This window comes from Macaca mulatta, chromosome 6 (assembly GCF_049350105.2).
Source record: "Macaca mulatta isolate MMU2019108-1 chromosome 6, T2T-MMU8v2.0, whole genome shotgun sequence".
Lineage (NCBI taxonomy): Eukaryota > Metazoa > Chordata > Mammalia > Primates > Cercopithecidae > Macaca > Macaca mulatta.
The window spans coordinates 15,241,562-15,266,519 of NC_133411.1; the positions used below are offsets into that span (position 1 = coordinate 15,241,562).

Genomic DNA, 24,958 nt, shown 5'->3' on the forward strand with positions numbered 1-24,958 from the left:
GTGATGAGAAGGTTGAGGTTTTGTTTTTTTTTAAATTTATTTATTATTATTATACTTTAAGTTGTAGGGTACATGTGCATAACGTGCAGGTTTGTTACATATGTATACTTGTGCCATGTTGGTGTGCTGCACCCATCACCTCGTCGTTTACATCAGGTATAAATCCCAATGCAATCCCTCCCCCCTCCCCCCTCCCCATGATAGGCCCCGGTGTGTGATGTTCCCCTTCCTGAGTCCAAGTGATCTCATTGTTCAGTTCCCACCTATGAGTGAGAACATGCGGTGTTTGGTTTTCTGTTCTTGTGATAGTTTGCTAAGAATGATGGTTTCCAGCTGCATCCATGTCCCTACAAAGGACACAAACTCATCCTTTTTTATGGCTGCATAGTATTCCATGGTGTATATGTGCCACATTTTCTTAATCCAATCTGTCACTGATGGACATTTGGGTTGATTCCAAGTCTTTGCTATTGTGAATAGTGCCGCAATAAACATACGTGTGCATGTGTCTTTATAGCAGCATGGTGGGATTGTAAACTAGTTCAACCATTATGGAAAACAGTATGGCAATTCCTCAAGGATCTAGAACTAGATGTACCATATGACCCAGCCATCCCATTACTGGGTATATACCCAAAGGTTGAGGTTTTAAGTCACATGATATCAGCTGACCTGGGAGGGGAGCTGATGGAGATTTGAGTTCAGTCTTAAAGATCTTGGCTGAGCACAGTGGTTCATGCCTGTAATCCCAGCACTTTGGGAGGCTGAGGCAGGCGGATCACAAGGTCAAGAGATCTAGACCATCCTGTCCATCATGGTGAAACCCCATCTCTACTAAAAATATAAAAATTAGCGGGGTGTGGTGGCCCACACCTGTAGTCCCAGTTACTCAGGAGGCTGAGGCAGAAGAATCACTTGAACCCTGGAGGTGGAGGTTGCAGTGAGCCAAGATCGTGCCACTGTGCTACAGCCTAGTGACAGAGCGAGGCTCTGTTTCAAAACAAATAAAAAGATCTGAGTCCTGTCCTATGGCCAATGATGTGATCAAGTATGCCTATGTAATAAAACCCCAATAAAAACCCAGGACACCACGGCTCAAGTGAACGTCCAGGTTGGTAATATACATGATATACCTGGAAAGTAGCACATTCTGAGGACAGGGAAGGTTTGCATTTGGGACCCTCCCAAACCTTGCCCTCTGTATCTTTTCTTTTGACTGATACTTCTTTGTATCTTTGTAAGAAAGCTGTAATAATAATCACAGCACTTCTCTGAGTTCTGTAAGTCATTCTAGTGAATTATGGAAACTGAGAGGGCTGAGGGAATGGCCTAATTTGTAGCCACTTGGTCAGAGGTATGGGTCTTTTGAGAACCCCAAGCTTGTGGCTGGTGACTGAGTGAGGGCAGTCTTGTGGGACTTGGCCCTTAACTTCTGAAATCTGCGTTAGCTCTGCCGTAGTTACTGTCAGAATTACACTGTAGGCCTAAAGAGTTAATACAGTCTCATGAAGTGTGGATCATTAGAAAATCACCCCACATAATGAAAAAAATATCACACTCTGATCTCATTTTTTAAAAACCTTTACCCTCAAATAACGTTATAATTATAACCTTTAAAGAGAATGTCCTCCTAAGGTAAAACTAACGAAAGCTCTTTAACTGTAAAGCGGTATTAAAGGAACACATATAATGTTAGCATCTTGCCAACCTAGGGTAATTTAATGTGTCATTTCCCAAACACAAAAATGCCACTGCTGAGTCACTGCAATTTGGGGTTGACCTCCATCCAGATCTGCCCACCCAGATATGAATGGCATTTATTTGACAGAAGAACAGCCCATACTGAAAATCTCGTCTCCTCCAGAAGAGTATAATGAAGTTGACAGTCTTATTTAGAAGTTTAATCAATGGCCTTAGTGTATTGGCACTCCACTGTCACCAATTGAATTAAGTGATAAAATGTCGTGATTCAGCCATGCCTTCAACAAGTTTCATTGCTCTGATATTCTCATTCCAACAACTAAAGAACAACAAAGTTCATTAAAAGCAAAGTTCTTTGGATTTGTGTTCCCCTAAAAATTTCCCTTCCATTTGCAATTTATGACATGTATCTGGTAATATATTAATGTCCTAATAAAAATATGAGAGATCATTTGCAAATCACTGAAGCATGTACTGACATTTAGGATTTCCTCCTCAGTTTCAATAAGGTCTTGTACAATTTAGGACCGGAGAAAAAGAACCATTTAAGCCACTGCAAACCTAGGTCATTCCTGGTGGTTTCATTGGGAAAAAAAATAAACAATGCAAACTTGAGGGGTTTTTCTTTCTCTCACACTTCTGTGATACATAGAGTAAAATATTTCGTATCTAAGGGTCTAAGATTTTATACCTTGTTGCAACTGAGGATGGGAGCCAGGGTGGAATGTTAAGTCATGGAACAATAAGATTAAAGTGGCATTTTAGAAAATGGGGATTGGAAGGTATAAGAGCTAGACTGAAAGAGAATTCAACTTGAACCAATCATAGCTGGGGATTCTTCCATGCCAATACCCTGGTATGCAATCATGCAGAAGTGGATTACCTAGAGGTAAACAAGGAGCATGAAGATAAGGAAACAGATGTGAAATGCATTTCTTTTGGTACTGTAACAGCCTTTGAGACCTGAGCAAGATGGATGCATTAAAGATGATTGCAAAGTACCTAGCCTCAAAGAGTATTAGGAACATCTTCAGGCAAGCAGACTCTAGGGAGAGGAAGTAGGTTTAGGTGGGGAATAAATGATTTTCTTTCAGTTTTGGATTGTGCATGTTCACAATGTTTTCTACATAGATATTTTAAACCGCATTGAGGCCTATAGCACCTTATATAACCTTTTAATGCTTCCATAATTTAAGATGTTATAATCTAACTAGGGAAACTATTGCAGTTGAATAACTGAAAGAATGAAAAACATAAGTGGGTGATTTATCATGGCTATGAAAGTTCAGATGAAATTCAGATTAAACAGAGTATCCTCCAAAGTTTGTCACAAACTTGGGCTTACTGAGCCATACCAAAGAGCCAGTACCTGGAACATCAGTGGGGTGGTTGCAGAGGAAAAATTCAGACTCTTGATCATGTGACATTCAGGATCATATCTGGACATAAATCCTTTAATTATGACTGTTTTGGCTGTTCCTTGTTCACCAATTAATAGTACAGCCTAAAATAGTGGGAATTGAAAAAGAAAAAACAAGAAATGAAATAAATGAGTGTGATGGGCTGAATTTGTCCCCCCAAAATTCATATGCTGAATCCTCAACCCCTAGTATCTTAAAATGTGATTCTGTTTGGAAATAAGGTCTTTAAAGAGGTGACGAAGGTAAAATAAAGCTGTTGGAGTGAGCCCTAGCCCACTCTAACTGGTGTCCTTATAAGAAGAGGAAATTTGTGGCCAGGCATGGTGGCTCACACCTGTAATCCCAGCACTTTGGGAGGCTGAGGCAGGCAGATCATCTGAGGTCAGAAGTTCGAGACCAGCCTGGCCAACATGGTGAAATCCCGTCTGTACTAAAAATACACAAATTAGCCAGGTATGGTGGTGGGCACCTATAATCCCAGCTACTCGGGAGGCTGAGGCAGGAGAATCACTTGAACCCAAGAGGCTGAGGTAGCAGTGAGCCGAGATTACACCATTGCACTCTAGCCTGGGTGACAGAGACTCCATCTCAAAAAAAAAAAAAAGAAGAGGAAATTTGTATACACAAAGAAACACCATGGGAAGACACAGTGAAAAGGCAGCCATTTACAAGCCAAGGAGAGAGACCTCTGAAGAACGCAAGCCTGCCGACACCTTCATCCTGGACTTTCAGCTTCCAGAACAGAGAGAAAAGAAACTGCTGTTGTTTAGGCCACCCAGGCTGTGCTATTTTGTTACAACAGCCCTAGCAAACTAGCTCAGTGATCAAAGCAGAAGGAATCCTTTGGGGAAAAGCAAGTCAAAATTTACTGTCAACTCATACGTAAGAAATAATTACTTACTTATGAATTAGAACGATTCAACTCATATTTCAGTGAGGAATAATAAAAGAATAGGAGATAAGGTAACATTTTCATGGATTCAAAACTGCAACATAAAACATTTTATAATAAATGCAGGATGTTTCATGTCTTCCTTTAAAATATGCTACTGTTCATTAAATTAAAAGTCATACCTTGCCCTGTTTAGCCATGGTTTGAATTAGAAAGTCAGTCCTCACATTGTCAACATTTGGCACCAGAATAGAGCCATACTCTGGGGTGGTATCGGATGGATACAGGTATTCCTGGGTACGCGTGTTCCAGTGCGTCCATGTACCTGAGATGAACAGAAGACATTTCCATCTCCATAGTAATAATTCAAGTCCGAACTGTAATGAGCAGACATCCTTGACATCTTATGAGGTCACCTTCCAAATTCTCCCCATAAAATAAAGATCATTAAAATTAGCGATCTAAGTATACAAGTATGTGTTAACTGAGTCAAAATGTCCCAAGGAACAATTTCAAGGTATAAACCTAGGAAATACTAGGAAGTATTTCAGAATTTTTAAAAAAATATATTAGTTTTCAATAGCATGATGTATAAAAATACAGAACACAGTGAGAGTGGCGTGAATCTAAAATCATTCATCACTTTCGAATGTCGAATCTCACACACTTTTCATTAGGCAAAAGATCCTAGGCCTATGCGTATGTATATTAAATATTTAATACATTATTATATACCCATATATAGGTACTTCATTTTTTGTATAAATGAACTTTATATATTTATAACCTTAGAATATATATATTATAACCTTAAAGTATATATCCAAACAGAGATAAAGATATACAGCTGTGGGTATCTATATACCCACGTATTTGGCAAAAATATACTTTAAACTTTGTAACTTTTATATACATTGCTGATTCTATTGAATGAACGACAGAAATGGATCTGATTTGGTTTTTTAAATGTTTCTTAATTCATTGAAAGTTTAGTGCACAATATATTTAACAGGAAGAAAACGTGCATTTGAAAAACAGATTTTTTAAACAGAAACCACTGCCACTTTCTCCACACACGAACGTTTTCATATCTTACAGCCAAGAATGATACATCTCATTTAGAAAAAATATATATACTGTGTAACTATTGGCCATGTAGGGAAGAACGGCCCCCATGGGTTCCGTCTGGACGGGCAGGTGTCCTCACCGTCGGGCGCCACGTAGTAGTCGAAGGCGGTGTCCCCGGGGCCCGCGGGCGGCGGCAGCTCCAGCGTCCCCGCGGGCCGCGCCCGCAGCCAGAGCTCCAGGCGGCTCCGGCCGTCCAGCTCCAGCGCCGCCCCCGCGCTCCACAGCAGCGCGAACACGAACAGCCGCCCCAGGTGCGCCCGGCTCACCTCCCCGCCTTGCTCCTGAGAAGGAAAGACACTTTTTTTTCAATTACTTGATTCTCAAACCCAAACATTGCTCTAGGGTTTCAATGAAAACAGTAAACATAGAAACAAGACACTAGTTTTTCTCCAAGAACAAGGGAAAGGATGAATAAAACTGGAGAACAAATGAAGAACTGATCTCTGGAAATACCAAACTGCCTTTAAAAATAACAGGGTTGGCCGGGTGCGGTGGCCCAAGCCTGTAATCCCAGCACTTTGGGAGGCCGAGGTGGGCGGATCACGAGGTCAGGAGATCGAGACCATCCTGGCTAACACGGTGAAACCCCGTCTCTACTAAAAAACACAAAAAACTAGCTGGGCGACGTGGCAGCGCCTGTAGTCCCAGCTACTCGGGAGGCTGAGGCAGGAGAATGGCGGGAACCCGGGAGGCGGAGCTTGCAGTGAGCCGAGATCGCGCCACTGCACTCCAGCCTGGGCAAGGAAGCGAGACTCCGTCTCCAAAATAATAATAATAATAATAATAATAATAATAATAAAATAAAAATAAATTTTTTAAAAAAACAGAGTTTATCGCAGCACTGTTCACCACAGCCAAGTTGGAGACAACCTAAGTGTCCATCAGCAGATGAATGGATAAAGAAAAGTGCTACATATACACAAGGGAGTACTATTCAGCCACAAAAAAAGAAAGAGAGCCTGTCATTTGAACAACATGAATGGAACTGGAGGTTATCATGTTAAGTGAAATAAGCCAGGCACAGAAAGACAAACTTGGTATATTCTCAAGCATTTGTGGGAGCTAAAAATTAAAACAATTGAAGTCATGGAGATGGAGTAGAAGGATGGTTACCAGAGGCTAGGAAGGGGAGTAGGGAGTGGGGAGGAAGTGGGGATGATTAATGGGTACAAAAATACAGAGTGACTTGACTGCAGTCAGCAATAATTCGTTGTGCACTTTAGAGTAACTGAGGGAGTACAATTGTAATGTTCATAACACAAAGAAAATGAAGAATGAGGTGACAGATACCCCATTCACCTTGATATGGTTATTACACATTGCATACTGGTATCAAAACATCTCATGCAACCCATAAATATACATACCTACTATGCACCCACAAAAATCAAAAATTACAACACACACAATAATAATTTTGGGATACCTGTTGCATGACTTTAGTTGTTAACCTGCAACTAAATTCCAAATCTATGGTTAGCTTTATTTTTTGTTAAAGGGATATGAAAAAATACCAAAATATGTGGGATCCATGTTTGAAATATTCCCCCTCCCCAAGAGCTCTAACCAAATCTAGTTTCAAACATAGTACTCTCTGCACAGCACGGCTACATTAATAAAAGAGAAAATACAGTAGTCCCTGCGCAGCATGGCTACATCAATAAAAAAGAAAATACAGTACTCTCTGCGCAGCATGGCTAAGTTGATAAGAGAGACTTTCTCTAGAAAGTTGAGCAATTTACCTTGAGAGGAATCAGGCCTTGGAGCATGTTAATGCTCTGCGTGATGACAAAGGCCTCCAGCACCTCCATCTTGTATTCTAAGTTCTGGACACAGAAGCGATACAAGTCCGGGAAAGACTCGGTGTACAGCTGACGAAGAATTTCTGCTTCTTGAGGCGAGCGTTTCTTAAGAAAACCCTGTCAGTTCACAGATAAGTGTATTCATGAAACTTACTAGCACACTAGGAAAATGGTCATTTGGGAACAAAAATTTTAAAAGTATCTGTTAGTAATGATAATATTTAATGATTATACCACACACGATGTTCCAGGCTTTGTTACAAACTCCTCCGCGTATTAATTCATTTAATCTTCAAAACAACCCTACAAGGTAAGAACTGTTATTATCCTCCTTTTACACATGAGGAACCAGAGGCCCAGGAAGTGCAGGTAGCCTGCTCAGGAGCCCACTGCAAGCAGGTGGCAAGGACAGAATTCAGCCCAGAAAGCCTGGGCCCACATGTTCAACTACTATACTATGTATATGCTCATAGATGGAGAAATAGTCTTCAATTCTTGATTAAAATATGCTGGGAGAAAATGACAAGGCACATCTACGGAAATAACTCAGCGGGGAAAGTAAAGAATAAAAGATGAACAAAGGAAATCCATACCCAGATTTTTTTTCTTTTTTTGAGACAGGATCTTACTCTATCACTCAGGCGGGAGTACAGTGGCATGATCTCGGTTCACTACAACCTCCGCCTCCCAGGCTCAGGTGATCCTCTAGCCTCAGCCCCCCAAGTAGCTGGGACCACAGGTGCATGCCACTACATCCAGCTAATTTTTGTAATTTTTGTCAAGACAGGTTTTGCCATATTGCCCAGGCTAGTCTCAAACTCCTTGCCTCAAGCAATCTGCCTGTGTTGGCCTCCCAAAGTGCTGGGATGACAGGCATGAGCCACTGTGCCTGGCCCCCAGATTTTTTTAATAGAAAACAAAGATTTACTACAATTAGTTGTTTCTTTTTATTTCTTCTAATTTAATTAATAAATGATGTAGAAAAATATCAAGGATATTCATGAAAATGGAGAATTTAGTCATTTGGGAAACCTAGTATTAAGAATCTGCACCTCATTCATAACAAAATACCACTTAACACACAGTGTTTCCTTAAGATGAGGCAAGTTCTCTTAAGGTCAAGAGATCAGCTCATTCTTCACCTCAATATTTCAAGAAACAATTAGAGACTCTGAACAGAAGCAATAAAATGTTGATTCTGAATTATTCATTAGTTCATGAATTTACCATGATTCTACCTCGACAAAAACACAACACAGCACTTTTGAGTTGATGGAACCGAAAGACGACATTCACCAGGGCAGGTAACCAGCTTAGCTCCCTGAAGCTGACAGACTGCCAGCAACACAACTTTTCAATTGCTCTGCCCTCTAACAACTCTCAGAGCTGGCTTTCCTGTTCTAAACATTTCCAATCTGATTCTTCATGAGTCTTGCTCTTCCTAACAATTCCCAAAAAAGAAAATGCATTATTTAAAACATATAGGACATTATGAGGTGAGTGTAGCATTAACGTAAAGGTCTTATTCAGTCAGTATGGACAGACTATAGCAAAAGCTTATTTTATAAATATCAAACTCATGCATTAGCTAGTATTCCTTAGCTAGTTGTATAAAAGTACTTTTCAAAAATCTTTACGAAATTGAACTATTTCGGAAAAATCACATATATACATTTTCACTTGTACTTTGCTGTACCTGTGGTTTCCAAGCCTGGCTAGGTGGGAAAAAAAATGTTGTGGCACTTAAAAGAAAAAAAAAGAGAACGATCCTGAGTTGCCTCCCAGAGATTCTAATTTGGTAAAATTGAAGTATAACCCAATCATCTATATTTTAAAGAATTGTCATTAGTGATTACTTTTGCAAAGACAGGGCTGCAACCCTCTGCTTTTCTTCTCCTTAATGGATGGATAAGTTAATTGTGAAATCTGAAACCTTTACAACTATTTTTAGTGACACATTCAACTATATGTCAACATCATTTTGCTGTATGATTCCCTTCTTCTTCACAGCTTCATACCAAATCTAAAGCCTTTTGCAACAGAGTTGAGTAAATTATGGAAAGACATTAGTAAAAAGTTAGGATATAACCATATAGAAATAAAAGTTTTAAGATGTAATGATATAATGTAAAATAAACATCTACTTTATTTAAATTAGGAATTCAAATGTTTTCAATCAAAATCATCTTCAAAAAACTTAGGTGATGAAAATAATACAACCAATTATGTAAAACAAGATTTTTCATGTGGCTTATCTAATAAACATTCTGCTTTACATTATAATATTTATATAGCAAAATATCTAAGTTTGCAAGGCATTATTTATAATTCTGATCAATATATTCTAGGGCATATTGCTGGTAATAAAATAATATACCTGATTATGAATTGATGAGATGTTATCTGAAATATTATTGCCAAGTTCAAACTTAGAACTAATGTTATAACTAATGAATCTCATAAAAATTCCTTTTATGCAATTTTAATAAAATGACTTCAAGTTAATGTTCTAAGATGGTCCTCCTAAACTTTATGTGAGTGTGTACCTTTCAAAAATATCATGAATCCCCAAAGTGATCAAATTAAATTTTACTTATTCCATCCTCAGACACAGTTTGGCAAGACTGTTGGTTCATACAGGCCTGGCAATTACTCTACAACCCAGAGGCTGGAAATCCCAGTTCAAAAGTGATTAGAAGAGTAATGAAGAAACATGTTAGGAGCAATCAGCGTTTGAATGTCCCAGTGCATTCAAGGTATCTTCCATAAACATTAGCATAAAAATGCAATAACACTGCCATCTGCAGAAAAATTGGCACACACACTAAAAGAATGCTAACGGGTCTGTTTTCCTTTTTAATTATACAAAAGAAGGATTCAATTATACCTCAAGAATAGGACTCCAATCAAGGATAGAAGAGCTCATGAAAACCATTCCATTTCTTGAGACGGTGGCAGGAGAAGCATTGTCAATGTTATGAGGCTCAAAAACAATCTTGCAGTTTGGAGCCATGGGAATCCGATCACCATTGGCAAGGGTTAGAGTTTTGTTATCATCCAAAACAGAATTCAGATTTTCAATCCAGATGGCATCTACTGGACCATCAAGAATTATCCAGATATGTTCCCCTAGAATACCCCACCAAAGGGAGAAAAAAAATACATACACACATGCAGCGCATGTACACATAAGTTTAAAAGAGTTTGAAGAAGTACTATATTTGATGTAATTTTCATTAATTTTTAAATACAGTTTTGCTCTAAATGAGTACCTTGTTTTATCACAAAGGATCTTCAAAGATCTTTATATCACAGTCAAGGCCCATAATTAAATCAAAAAGTCATTTGTTTATTGGACAAATATTCATTGAGCACCTTGCACATGTCACTGTTCTAGGGGCTGGGGATATTGTGGTAAGTGAGACAATATCCTGCTTTTGCAGAGCTTACATTCTAAGGAGTAGAGATGACAAGCAAACAAATAAAGAAAAGTTTAACATATGAAAAATTAAGTAGAATGAGGGCATGGGGCATGTTTTAGATAAGGTGGTCAATAAGATATTCCAGGAAGAGAATGAAGTGATGTAAAGATCTAGAGGTAGAATATTCCAGACAGCAAGAACAGAAAGTGCTAAGCCCCTGAAGCAGGTACAGGCTTAGTGTAATACAATGGACTGAATGTTTGTGTTCCCCCAAAATATCCTCATGAATGAGATTAGTGTCCTTATAAAGAGACCTCAGAGAACCCCCTTGCCCTTCTGCAACATGGGGTACAGCAAGAAATCGGCAGACTGCAACCATGAAGAAAGCCTTCGCCAGAACCCGACCATGCTGGCTCTCTGATCTCAGACTTCCAGCCTCTGGAACTATGAGAAGTGAATGTCTATTATTTATAAGCCACTCAGTCTCTAGCATCCCAGACTAAGGTGATCACGTTCCAGGAACAATAAGAAGTAGAACCTGAATGGCAAAAAGAGGAGGAGGGGGAGAGGTACATGAGGGCAGTGGGAAAGACAGAGCTATGGAACCCATTCTGGTTTGCACCTAAGTCTAAGGCGTCCAGTAGAGATCCTCATAGAGTTGTTGAGTTGGGAATTCAGGAGAGAGGTCAGGGCTGGAGATTAAAATGTGAACGCCACAAGTTTAGAGATGGGATTTAAAGCTATGAGACTGGGTAAGTTTCTTCTTAATAAGTGTGGAGAGAGAAGAGGGCTGAAGACAGAGGCTCTGTACCCCTTAGGCTTCTGGCACGGTCTCCTGTGTTTGTTCCCCTTTCTTCCAGACTTCTCAAGGAAGCAGAAGTGGAAAAAGAGCTAGCAGGATCCCTGCAACCCAGGGAAGGAAGGGATTCAAGAAAGCAGGCGATCAACTGTGCCAAAGGCTACTGAGGGCAGTACCAGACTGAGAACCGGCAATTTGTATTTGACAAGCTGGAGGTCAGGGTGTCTTTGATATCGCAATTTCAGAGGAGTGCTGGGCACAAAACCTGACAGCAGTCACACAAGGAGATACTTGGAGGTAGAGAAAATGACAAACATCGGCAGAATGCTCAGCAAGAATGTCATTGTAAATTTAGGTTTTTGATTTAACAGTAGCATTCCTCTTCATTTCTCAACTACTACCTTCTTTTACTCACCAACACCACGACCTGTCTTGTGTTTCTACATTTTCTTTGTTATGCAACAACTGTGGAATTGTCTATTTCAAATAAAATGCTTTGAAAATCCCAATCAAGTTTATTCAACTAGCAATTCAAGTAAAATAAAATGGTGATCTAATCACCAGAGTCACTTGGAAAGAAAAAGCATATGTTGCCTTTTTTTAATGTGGAAAGAAGGGGGAAAAAACTCCTCTGAGCTCTTGTTCTTTTAAGTCACATTTGGTCTCTGGGTCTGTGTTTACAATGGATTACTGGAACAAATCAGAAATAAAATTTGATTTATTTCCAGTAGAAGAAAAACAATTTCTAATATGAGCACATTTTTTAAATGAAGCATTTTCATTGATCTTTGGACAATTAATATTAGCATTATCAGCTACATTCCTTAAATGAGAACTTCAATGGTACTACTTTAAACATTTTTCAGAAGGACACTGTTGCCCAAAGGGTAAACCCAGGAAGCCCAAGTATCTCCTCCTTCCCCTGCTTCTTTCTCTCTGCAGTTGTATTCACTGTGCCTTTTGCCTACTCACTCAGGAGTGAGGAAATCAAATGAGAAGACATCTGATATCACCTCTTCCCTCCTAGTTTATATTCTGAGAACACTGGATTCAATTTACAAAGTCCATAAGTGAAGGACTATTCAGACTGAACCGCCAGCCCTTAATGAGTTTGTTTAAACAACTGAACACCAATGTCCATCTACACAGAATAATTTATTAGTTCAATGGAGACTTCATTTTTGCTATACACAATTTTCTCTCCCAAATAACCCATTTCCCTGTGATTTTATAGAGAAATCAATTCTTTAAAAATAGGTTGTACTTAAATGAGAGTAACACTGGTAAAATATTCAGTGAAAATAGTTATGGTAAAATCACTTTATTCAATACTATCAATTTTCCTTAACAGCTTTTTCCATCTATTTTATTCTAAGACATCACAGGGATATGGACTTTCTTTTAGAAAATATTATTTCAAAAAAGGGAGCATTTTAAATACTGTAATCAATAATTTCATTATTTCAACATTCACAAATATCATACTGATTTATGACTTCTTAGTCTTGGCTAAGATATTATACGGTGAATACAGTTGTTCTACTAATTCTGTATAGCCTCCAAGGATTTTATCTAGAAGTGTATCTCTAAAATAATCCTTGTAATTTATCTTCTACCTTTCTTTGCTCTTAATGTTTTCCTCCAAAGCGTAGAAAATATCCCATCAGTCCAGTCATTTGTGGCAACGTCCAGCCGACCAAACATCTGTGGGGCAGTAATCGCTTTGGGATTCATCCTCATTTCCCGGTGTGGTTTTCCACAATCTATACCAAGTAAATCCAAATTTTAGACATCTCAGATGGGAAGTGAACCATCATTAAGCAACATTGCACTAATTTGTGGTGTACTGTCAGCAGGTGCCCAAAATATGAAAACTGCAGAGCTACATTGAAAATATGTCTTACTGCATTCTAAGTTACCATAATTAGCTTCATTATATCATATTGACTAAAGCACTTTTTTATCTTCTTTAGAGAAAATTGCATATTGTTTGGGGCGAAAAAGGATACCATGCCGGAATTTATGAAGGTACTAATATAATCTGGAAGCTCTCTAAATTTCACGGCTCAAAAAAAATCCTTGGTTTAAGCTACACTAGATGAAATCTTGTGCCTGAAATACCACCTAGAAGATGCCTCATTCTGTCCATGATCAGCTTTGATTTGTGATATGTTTTCTTGCTCACCTTGAAAACGATAAGTTAAATGAAATTTGCATGAGTCAAGGACTTTCTTTTGTGGCCAGGAAATGTTTTCAAGAAGAAATGTATCCAAATCTTTCAAACCCTAAGCTGACTACTCTTCAATGGGCTGGCATTCTGTGCATAAGGGACTATGGTTAATGAGCAGAAGAGTGAATAATAAGGTTTAAAGTACAAAATTATAAAAATGGGCTGGGTGCGGTGGCTCACGCCTGTCATCCCAGCACTTTGGGGGACCGAGGCAGGCAGATCACAAGGTTGGGAGTTCGAGACTAGCCTAGCCAACATGGTGAAACCCCATCTCTACTAAAAATACAAAAATTAGCCGGGCGTGGTGGAAGTGCCAAAGCACTTCCTTGGGTATATCATTTTCTCTCCAATCCCTCCTACTGGCACAGGCTCTTTTTTCTGCTGGAAACATTTTTTATCAATCTGGTACTCAACCCTCAAGCCTCGGATGAAGTAGCACCTGGTCTGTATGCCTTTCTATAATTCCTTAGCGGATTTTCTGATCTCCTTGGCCTCTACTCACAGGATACTTGTCCAAATCTTCCTTATAGCAATTCCCCATTGAGTTATAATTATCTCTATGTTTATGTCCTGCTTCTAATACAGAACCTGACAGATCTTCAAATTATGGAATGTTAAAGACACATGATGAGATATATGCTAAATCAGGGAACAAATAATAAGCATCGGCCTTGCACTTCTTCAGCAGAAGTTCAATTATCTTCTCACTCTTTTGGAGTATTAACGTTTTCAGTTAGAAACAATGTGTTCCTTAAGTAAGATGAATGTCTCCTCTACCACTAAAACCGAAACCAAGTTAAACAGCAAATAGTCCAATGATTAATTCATCTTTGCAAGGAACTTCTCCAGAATCAGTGATGCCATACAGATTACATAATTTAGACATACCATACATAATGTATCTATATTGTTTAATATTTAGTGCTCCTTTTGTTCAAGTCATTGTATCATGTGCATTTATAGTTTATTGTTAACAAAAGGCAGCTTCGTAACTGCAACAAAAATATTACTGAGAAAAATTTGAGAGAAAGAACACAATCATTTAAAAACATAAAAATCCCAAAACAGAATCTTAATAGCATACACAAAAGACCACGTGGTAAGTCCTGCAGGTTGGAGTGGTCAGTTTTGGTAGAGGTAGGTGTTAGCTGAGAACACACTGTATCTCAGTCTGAGGACTGCCTGGTAGAGAGTCCTGAGAGACAGAATTCACTTCCTTCAATAACTGAGGAAACAAAGACCAAATCCAACACGTACAGGGGCCCACAGTGAATACTGGCAATCCTCAGCAACCACCAACAATGTACCAGTGTTGCATCAGTAGCAGTGCACTGAGGTTCCAGGAACTGCCTGAGAGCCCACCCGGGTACCTCTTTGCTGGGTGGGCTTTCAGGAGGCTCCTGGAATCTCAATGCACTGCTATGTATTTTGCATTCCAACAGCCAAGGCTCTGTGACATTTTGGAATGTCTACGGGATGCCAATGTTTTTAGAAAGAGAGTCATCAATGTCTGATCAGAACTAGAGAAGACAAGAATAATCATGAACATGGTAATGTCCATTATCCTTAGATGACTTTAGATGTAAGGCTTAGGGACATCTGGAAATGAAATGCATTTATTTAACTTCACTAAAACAAATCTGATTCCAAATGGGAAGGTAATTTATGATTGGAATTGGGATGACTTCGGCACATAGAACATAAGAACATAAGAGTTGGGTTTGGAATTATTTTCTATTTATTGGGAGACAGTGTATTGTATTTTGTATTTACTGGGAAATGGCATGGTATGTTGGGAAAATTGGGCTTTTTTAAAGCACGCCCTGACCTTAACTCTGAGTCCCATCACTTGCCATCTTCGTGACCTTGGACGTTTTTGAATTTGAGCCCTGATTTTCATACAAAATACGGATAATAATAACCACCTCTCAAGATCATTGTGAAAGTCAAATTACATAACATACGTAAAACATACAGTGCAGTGCATAACGTCACCTAAAAATGTTTTTTTTTCCTCTCTGGTCCATTAATGTAATATGTTATCTCTAAAATGTTCCCAATAATTAATAAAGCAGTATTTCCTCCTATAAAAATATATTAATGTATCTGCCTTTGCATACCTCATGGGCATTCAAATGTGTCACCACTATTTAAATGGGCCACTCCAGGCACTGACCTTGGCTGCCCCATACCTGTCATGGCTCTCATCAACGTGTGGATGCAGGTGGTCTTCCCAGCCCCACTGGGCCCCAGGGTCATCACCCCATGCCGCACCCTCTGCGTTTCGAATAGCTGGATGACCTTCAGTTTCCAAGGAGGATGGTTGATTAAACCAGCTTCTTCAACCTGAAAACATAAGAGAATCCCCACATTGAAACACAACAATGACAGCCAGGCACGGTGGCTCACAGCTGTAATCCTAGCACTTTGGGAGGCTGAGGCGGGTGGATCACAAGGTCAGGAGTTCAAGACCAGCCAGGCCAACATGGTGAAACCCCATCTCGACTAAAAAATACAAAAATTAGCCTGGCATAGTGGCATGAGCCTGTAATCCCAGCTACTCAGGAGGCTGAGGCAGAAGAATTGCTTGAACCCAGGAGGCGGAGGTTGCAGTGAGCCAAGATCACACTACTGCACTCCAGCCTGGGCAACAGAGCAAGACTGCCTCTCAAAAAAAAAAGAAACACATCAATGACAATCTCAATTTACCATTGTGCTGCCAAAATAAAAAACACACACACAGACATGGGGAAGAAGGAGGAGGATTTGCTTTTTAATGAGTACACAGTTTCAATTTGGGATGATAAAAAAGGTTCTGAAGATGGATGGTGGTGATAATACTTGCTCAACAATGTTAATTCTTCTTAAAAAGGAATAAAATGTACATTTTATGTTGTATTTTTACCATAAAAAATACATTGCATGAAAAATACATGTTTACATAGACAAATATCTGGCTGAATGTAGTGAAGATGCTATCCCAAACTAATAAGAAATATCCACATTTATCTTTGGGAATTGAAAACATTTATATAAATATTCTATTGAATGAACATCTGAGGAGCAACTTAAAGACTCAAATGGCAAAATGCATTTTAAATGTTTAATTTAAAAGGTGATACTTCTCACTAGAAAAATGGATAGCATACTATGTTGATTAAAATTCCATATAAATTTCAAGCTGTCTTTATATGTCCACTGCAGAGTTTCTATCATCAACGCATGTATGGAAGTTACTCTGTGCCAAATATTATTCTAAGATCAATCTTTATAATAACATGATGGAAATCTTTATAATAACATGATGGAAGGGATACTATTAACATCTTCATTTTACAGATAAGGAAATTGAAGCAGAGTGACTAAGCAATTTGCCCAAGATGATTAAGCTTGTGAAACTATGGAATGTGTGTTTAAGCCCAAGAAGTTCAAATCCACAGTCCATGCACTTAACCATCATGCTATGCTTGAACTCACAGTACACAATGATTTCAATTTTACTTAAATACTTGTTTATAATAATCATGTATCACTTTATGCTATGACTTGCTCTTCAAATTTTTATATGCAGCAAATTACTAACATAAGTCATCATATTAATTACTTAATGCTTAGCTTTTTTATATTTTTAGATTTTTCTTAGAGATAGAGTCTCATTCTGTCACCCCATGTTGGAGTGCAGTGGCGCGATCACAGCTCACTGCAGCCTCAAAGTCCCAGGCTCAGGTGATCCTCCTGCCTCAGTTGTGTGAGTAGTTGGGACTATAGGCATGTACCACTGCACCAGACTAATTTTTTAATTTATTTGTAGAGACGAGGTCTCACTATGTTGTTCAGGCTGGCTTCAAGTAATCCCCCAACACTGGCCTATCAAAGCACTGGGACTATTGGCATAAGCCACCACATTCGGCCCAATACTTAGCTTTAAGGTAGTGTTAAAATTAGTTTAGCCAAAAAATGAAGAACCCACTTGCAGACAAATTATCACTCTTGCCTGATCAGGAAATTTAGACATTTATGTACCACATTTTCAAAGCAAAATATACACTAAGTACTGTTACATTTGATTTCCTTGTTTTGTTTTGTTTTGTTTTGTTTGTTTTTGAGACAGAGTCTCCCTCTGTCACTCAGGCTGGATGGAGTGCAGTGGTGCCATCACTGCCCACTGCAGCTTGGCCTCCCAGGCTCAAGTGATCCTCCCACCTCAGCATCCAGAGTAGATGGGACTATAGGCACATGCCACCATGCCCAACTAATTTTTTGGATTTTTGGTAGAGACAGGGTTTCACCATGTTGCCCGGACTCAAACTCCTGGGCTCAAGTGATCCATCCACCCTGGCCTCATAGCATGCAGGGATTACAGGCATGAGCCACCAGACCTGGTCACATTTGATTTTTATTACAAATATTTTCAGGGAATTGAAGTGCAATTTATAAATATGAGCTAATCGCCACTTCTATAAAACATTTTTTTCCAAACTCTTCTTCATAGAAAAAGAAATTGAGGCATAAGGTTTACATAATTAATTTCCATTCCTAGGAAGACTATAAAAAGTTGAAGCTGCACTAAGTACCATGGGAAGTCCAGACACAACCTGATATACATAGTGTGGTGGGTTGCCCCACCCTACCCACTGTATCCCACCGCCAGAGTCTGAGCAAGAAGCCACAAGTACTGAGGAAAGAGAAGCCACATGAGATCACTGCAAATAACATGCAGAGGCAGGAATCCAACAATCAGGCAACACAGCAAACACCAGGGCAGAGCCAAGCTAAGCCAAGCTCCAGAGAGGCAGCTAGATGAGCCCCATCCACACTGCTGACCAATCACATTTCATTTCTGAATCTGGTGTGGAATGGTTTCCACCAATAACAGGGCTACTCGCACATGACTAGCTGACACATGGCTGTGCAATGGTAGGAGACCCAGGGCAGGGGGAGTTTGACCCATGGTGTGCATTGGCCTCCCTTAAAACAGCAGTGTTAGCCTCACTGTTGTTATTTCTGCTGCTCAGAGTGCACAGGTTGGAGCCACAGCAGCCCCACTTTATTCCCATTAAATTCAGATGAAACAGACACCAGCCCTCAATGCCCTGTGAAGCATATTACCTGTCTACTGATTGCTGCTTCCAGTTCAGGGTAACCTGCCTTGTCCAGAAGAATATTTGGAAAGAGATCTTCAATCAAACTCAAAAACAAGGGCTCATCCTCATCAATCTAAAAAAGAAAAGAATGGGAAATCAGACCAATTATTCTGGCACAAACATAGCAACATGCAGATAAACTGGAAATGCCCAACACAGTCCGGGTTATTGCAATGTAGCCACTAACAAATAACATGTCACCTTTATTGAAGTTAAGTAACATTTTCCTCATCTTTCCCATAAATTTAAAAAAAAAAAGAGGAAGAGAACAGGGAGAAAGGAAAGAAATGGAAGGAAAGACAATACTGTCTATGTGACAATCTTTCCATAAAATAGTCAGTTTGGGGGGATACCATACAGTCTACAATTTCTAATTTAAACTTAAAAGAATTTTCAAATTGGAAATTAATAGCAGGTTTGTGAACTGGAATTTGGTGTATATTTTTAATTTAAAATAAAAATCTATCGTTTTGTCAACCTTTACATAGATCCACGGATAGTGGGCATTGATTATCAGTCTCTATTGTGAAATAATAGTGTGAAACTATCACACACTTGTAGAATTTACACATCATTTCCTACCAGGCCCTACCAGACTCCAAAGCTGAGATTTGAGGTCTAAAACACAAAAATGATTCAAGGTATTTGGCATCTTAACATGTGTATTTTTCTTTAATCCATTTCAATTCTACTGGAATAGGCACATTTTAGAGTGGATAGGAGTCATTACCCAAAAAAATGTCTGAAAAAGTATAATTTAAAGTGATGCTCTCTAGCACTTTATCTGACAATTAGGCATTTTAAATGAGCTTTTTAAATAAATATTTTGAAGTCTCATATATGGGCAGTTAGTTGAACTGATATTCAAGTAGGTGGAACATTTCCATCTGTGAGTGTTACCAGTTTAGAAAGATTCATGTCCCGCAGTACACGCATGACAATCGTGGACTCCGTATCCATAGGATTGGCTCTTTTTGCTGCTCCCAAGGTCCGAAGAACCGACAGAATGTTACGCAGGCCAAAGTCATAATGAACCTAGAGAATGTGAGATACATTGGGCTTATTTTCAACATTAAAATACTTGCAGAAGCCACATGAATATGACAGAAATTATATTCACAATAATGAATAAACGCTGGTTTCCCTTCAGAAAATGCATACACACAATGGGGCAAAAGATTTCTATATAGATGTACTTTTTGAGCAAACGGGGAATATCCCAAAGAGTCCTCCCATGTGCCATCATTAGCTTAAGCCCTTAGATCAGAACTAGCTGCTATAGCTTGACAGGGAAAAAGGAATAAATTTCTTTTTGGAGTACAGACATCCCTTTGGGTTTATTCTTAATCAATCATACATAAGGAAATTTGCTCATCTCTCTAAAGTTAAAATTCAGAACCAGAATTAAACTGGGACTGCACTCATGACTGTCATATACATAGAGATATATGTGTCTTTTTCGTGGTAAGTAAGAAGACAGGAGAATCAGGGAGAAAACAAGCAGCTGCGCTTCAGGATTACCTGGAGGAGGAAGGATAAAGACAAATTAGAAAGTCAAGCTCCCAGCTTTGTCATTCCCTTACTATATATTTATAAAAACTCAATTATGTCAAATTTCCATATATAAAGTGAATAATCAAAATTTACTTATCCAATCATTGTGGAAAACAGTAAGGTGGTTCCTCAAAAAATTAAAAACAGAACAATATGGATCCAGCATTCCCAATTCTGGGTATATAGCCAAAAGAATTGAAAGAATGGGCCAGAGGCACAGTGGCTCACACTCATAATCCCAGCATTTTGGGAGACCAAGTGGAGCAGATCACTTAAGGCCAGGAGTTCGAGACCAGCCTGGCCAAGATGATGAAACCCCATCTCTACCAAAAAATTACAAAAATTAACAAAGCATGGTGGTGTGCATCTGTGATCCCAGCTACTCAGGAGGCTGAGGCATGAGAATCACTTAAACCCAGGAAGCAGAGGTTGCAGTGAGCCGAGATTGCACCTGCACTCCAGCCTGGGCAGCAGAGCAAGACTCTGTCTTGCAAATAAATAAATAAGTAAATAAATAAATAAATTTTAAAAAATGGTCTCAAAGAGATATCAGCATATCCCTGTTCATAGCAGCACCATTCATGATAGCCAAGAGGTGGAAGCAACCCAAATGTCCATTGACAGATTAATGGATAAACAAAATGTGGTATATGCATATAACGGAATATTATTTAGCCATAAAAAGAAAGGACATCCTGTCACATGCTAAAACATGAATGAACCTTGAAGACATTATGCTAAGTAAAATATGCCAGTCACAAGAAATCAAATATTATATGATTTCATTTATATGAACTATTGGCAATAGTCAAATTCATAGAAACAGAAAGTAGAATGATGGTTACCAGGGGCTAAGGGAGAAGAAAAAGAGAAGTTGTTGTTTAGTGGGCACAGAGTTTCAGTTTTTCAAGATGAAAAATTTACAGAGATCTATTTCACAACATTGTGAATATACTTAACACTATTGAAATGTACACTTAAAATGGTTAAGATAGTAAATTTAATTTTATATGCTTTTACCACAATAAAAAAGGTGTATAGGAAAAAACTACAGTTATCTGCTGAGGTAATTGGGAGCAGTATGCCTCACTTAATACTAGTCATTTGGAAGATGGAGCACATAAAAATATTCAAATTGAGTTCCCACCTTCAGGGAATTTAAATTCTAATCAAGATAATAAAATAGAAATGTGAATAAAATTGTATAAAAGTAACAATGACTTAAAAGTGTTGGTGAGTAAAATTAATCATGAGAAACTTCCTATCAGAGTTGGACTCAGTTAAATCTGTGGGCATGAAGGGAAAGTCACAGAATGTTCACCAAGAAATCAGTATGGGTCCAACTATTTTGCACACATTGATTTATTACATTTCACAATGACCTTGTGAACATAGGTGGTAGGAGTGAGGGAAGCAGTGAAGTGGTAGTGAAGATAAGAGCAGGAGCCAGTGATGTGGGAAGTTTTTTCCATTCAAGAAACAGCATGGAAAAAATATTTATTTGAAAGATAAGTGATATGGTTTGACTGTGTCCCCACCCAAGTCTCATCTGGAATTGTAGTCCCCATAATCCCCATGTGTCGTGGGAGGGACCAGGTGGAGATAATTGAATCATGCTGTTCTCATAATAGTCAGTGAGTTCTCACAAGATCTGGTGGTTTTATAAGGGGCTTTTCCCCCTCTTTGCTCAGTACTTCTTCCTGATGTCACATGAAGAAGAACATGTTTGCTTCCCCTTCTGCCATAATTGTAAGCTTCCTGAGGCCTTCCCAGCCATGCTGAAGTGTGATTCAATTAAACCTCTTTCCTTTATAAACTACCCAGTCTCAGGTATGTCTTTATTAGCAACAGGAGAACAGACTAGTAAATTGGTGCCACATAGAGTGCGGCACTACTATCAAGATACCTGAAAATGTGGAAGCGACTTTGGAACTGGGTAACAGGCAGAGGTTGGAACAGTTTGGATAGCTCAGAAGAAGACAGTAAAATGTAGGAAAGTTTGGAACTTCCTAGAGACTTGGAAGGCTCAGAAGACAAGAAGATACGAAAATGTTTTCAACTTCCTAGAGACTTGTTGAACGGCTTTGAGCAAAACACTGAGAGTTATATGGACAATGATTTCCGGCTGAGGTGGTCTCAGATAAAGATGGGGAACCTGTTGGGAACAGGAGTGAAGGTCACTGTTACTATACAAAGGGACTGGTGGCATTTTGCCCCTGCCCCAGAGATCGGTGAAACTTTGAACTTGAGAGAAATGATTTAGGGTATCTGGTGGAAGAAATGTCTAAATGGCAAAGCTTTCAAGAGGAAGCAGAGCATAAAAGTTTTGAAAATTTGCGCCTGATGATGCAATGGAAAAGAAAATCCCATTTTCTGGAGGAGAAATTAAGCCAGCTGCATAAATTTGCATAAGTAATGAGGATTTGAATGTTAATCACCAAGACAATGGAGAAAATGTCTCCAGAGCATGTTAGAGACTTTCATGGCAGCCCCTTCCCATCACAGGACCCAAGGTCTAGGAGGAAAAATGGTTTCCTGGGCCAGGTCCAGGGTCCCCCTGCAGTGTGTAGGCATGGGACTTGGTGCACTGCATCCCAGCCACTCCAGCTGAGGCTAAAAGAAGCCAGCATACAGCTCAGGCCATTGCTTGAGAGGGTGCAAGCCCCAAGTTTTGGCAGCTTCCATTTGGTGCTGGGCCTACAGGTGTGCAGAAGACAAAAATTGAGGTTTGGGAACCTCTGCCTAGATTTCAGAGGATGTATGGAAACACCAAGATGTCTAGGCAGAAGTTTCCTGCAGGGGTGGAGCCCTCATTGAGAACCTCTGCTAGAGCAGTGCAGAAGGGAAACATGGGATTGGAGCCCCCACACAGAGTCCCCACTGGGACACTGCCTAGTGGAGCTGTAAGAAAGTGGCCACCATCCTCCAGATGCCAGATTGATAGCTCTACTGACAGCTTGTACTGTGCACCTAGAAAAGCCACAGACACTCAATATCAGGCCATGAAAGCAGCCAGGAGCGGGGCTGTACCCTGCAAAGCCACAGAGGTGGAGCTGCCCAGGACTTTAGGAGCCCACCTCTTGCATCAGTATGACCTGGATGTGAGACATGGAGTCAAAGCAGATCAATTTGGAAATTTAAGGTTTAATTACTGCCTTATTGGATTTTGGACTTGCGTTGGGGCCTGTAGCCTCTTTGTTTCGGCCAATTTCTCCCATTTGGATCAGGTGTATTTTTTACCAAATGCCTGTACCCCCATTGTATCTAGGAATGAACTAACTTGCTTTTGATTTTACAGGCTCATGGGTAGAAGGGACTTGCCTTGTCTCAGATGAGACTTTGGACTTAGACTTTTGAGTTAATGCTGGAATGAGTTAAGACTTTTGGAGACTGTTGGAAGGGCATGACTGTATTGTGAATTGTAAGGACATGAGATCTTGAAGGGGCCAGGGGCAGAATGATATGATTTAGCTGTGTTACCACCTAAATCTCATCCTGAACTGTAGTTCCCATAATCTCCACATGTCACTGGAGGATCTCAGTGGAAGGTGATTTAATCATGGGGGCAGTTACCCTCATGCTGCTCTCATTATAGTGAGTTCTCATGAGATCTGATGGTTTTATAAGGGGCTTTTTCCCCTCTTCACTCAGCACTTCTCCTTCCTGCCACCATGTGAAGAGGATGTGTTTGCTTCCCCTTCCACCATGATTGTAAGTTTCATGAGGCCTTCCCAGCCATACTGAAGGGTGATTCAATTAAACCTCTTTCCTTTATAAATTACCCAGTCTCAGGTATGTCTTTATTGGCAGCATGAGAACAGACTAATACAATAAGAATGAGTGAGTAAGGGTTCCAATAAGCAGAAGAAACCAAGAATGTTGGAGACAAAATGTTAGGGTCAGACTAACCAGAAAGGCTCAATGGCCAGAGCCAGAAGAATCTGTGTGTGTCTGAACACTCACAGGAAAAGAACTTTTGAGTAGGAATGTAATTAGGTTGAACCTGTGGGTATAAAAAGTATTAAAGATTCAAAGAAGTTTGAAATAGAAGCCTAAGTGATAAGATGGAACAAAGGTTATATATGTTAGGAAGTGTTATTCATGTTATAGTCTTATGTTTACTGCACTGTGTCATTATTTAGCATATATTTTTAGTAATTTTCACTGATAACTACTAAAAAATTGTGGCATGATGCCCACCTCCTGGTGGTCACATCCTTATATGATATCACCTTGAGAGTAGGCAGGACCTGTGATTTGCTTCTTCTAACTAATAGAATACAGCAGAGACAACAGGTTGTACATGATTATGTGTGCGTGATTATGTGGTCACATTAGACTGTAGCACTCGTTTTGCTGAAAACACTTTCCTTGCTGACTTTGAGAAAGTAAGTGGTCATGTTGGGGAAACCCACATAGCAAGGAACTATGCACTGCCTGTAGGAACTAAAGGTGGCCTCCAGAAAACAGCCAGCAAGAAATCAAAGCCCTCAGTCTTACACCCTCAACTAACAGAATTCTGCTAACAACCGGAGTGAGCTCAGAAGTAGACTGTCCCCATTCGAGCATCAGATGAAACCACAGCCCCAGCCAACGCCTTGATTGTAGCCCTGTTAGACACAAACCACAGGCCTCATTTCAGCTAACTCCTGACCCACAGACACCATGTAGTAATAAATGTACATTGTTACAAGACACAGAGTTTGTGGTATGATTGTTAGATGACTGTTATGCAGCAATAGATAAGTAATGCAGAAGTATATGTTTAATTCCATGACTTTTAACTATGAAACCTCATGATGCCTGAACCTGCAACCCTAAACAGTCGAGGAAACTAGCAAGAAGGTTGCAACATATAAACAAGA

At 39.5% G+C, this 24,958-nt stretch overlaps 1 protein-coding gene across 1 annotated transcript in view; it reads right to left on the reverse strand.

Moving 5' to 3' along the window:
* Positions 1–24,958, reverse strand: part of DNAH5 (dynein axonemal heavy chain 5) — a 247,805-nt gene that overhangs the window by 121,007 nt on the left and 101,840 nt on the right. The window contains exons 39-47 of the mRNA XM_078004351.1: positions 19,440–19,574; positions 18,505–18,612; positions 15,588–15,741; positions 12,782–12,928; positions 9,832–10,073; positions 6,885–7,061; positions 5,222–5,423; positions 4,197–4,339; positions 3,071–3,205 (exon numbers count right to left, since the gene is read on the reverse strand). Coding sequence (XP_077860477.1) covers positions 3,071–3,205; positions 4,197–4,339; positions 5,222–5,423; positions 6,885–7,061; positions 9,832–10,073; positions 12,782–12,928; positions 15,588–15,741; positions 18,505–18,612; positions 19,440–19,574 — 1,443 coding nt within the window. The remainder of the gene's footprint in view (positions 1–3,070; positions 3,206–4,196; positions 4,340–5,221; positions 5,424–6,884; positions 7,062–9,831; positions 10,074–12,781; positions 12,929–15,587; positions 15,742–18,504; positions 18,613–19,439; positions 19,575–24,958) is intronic.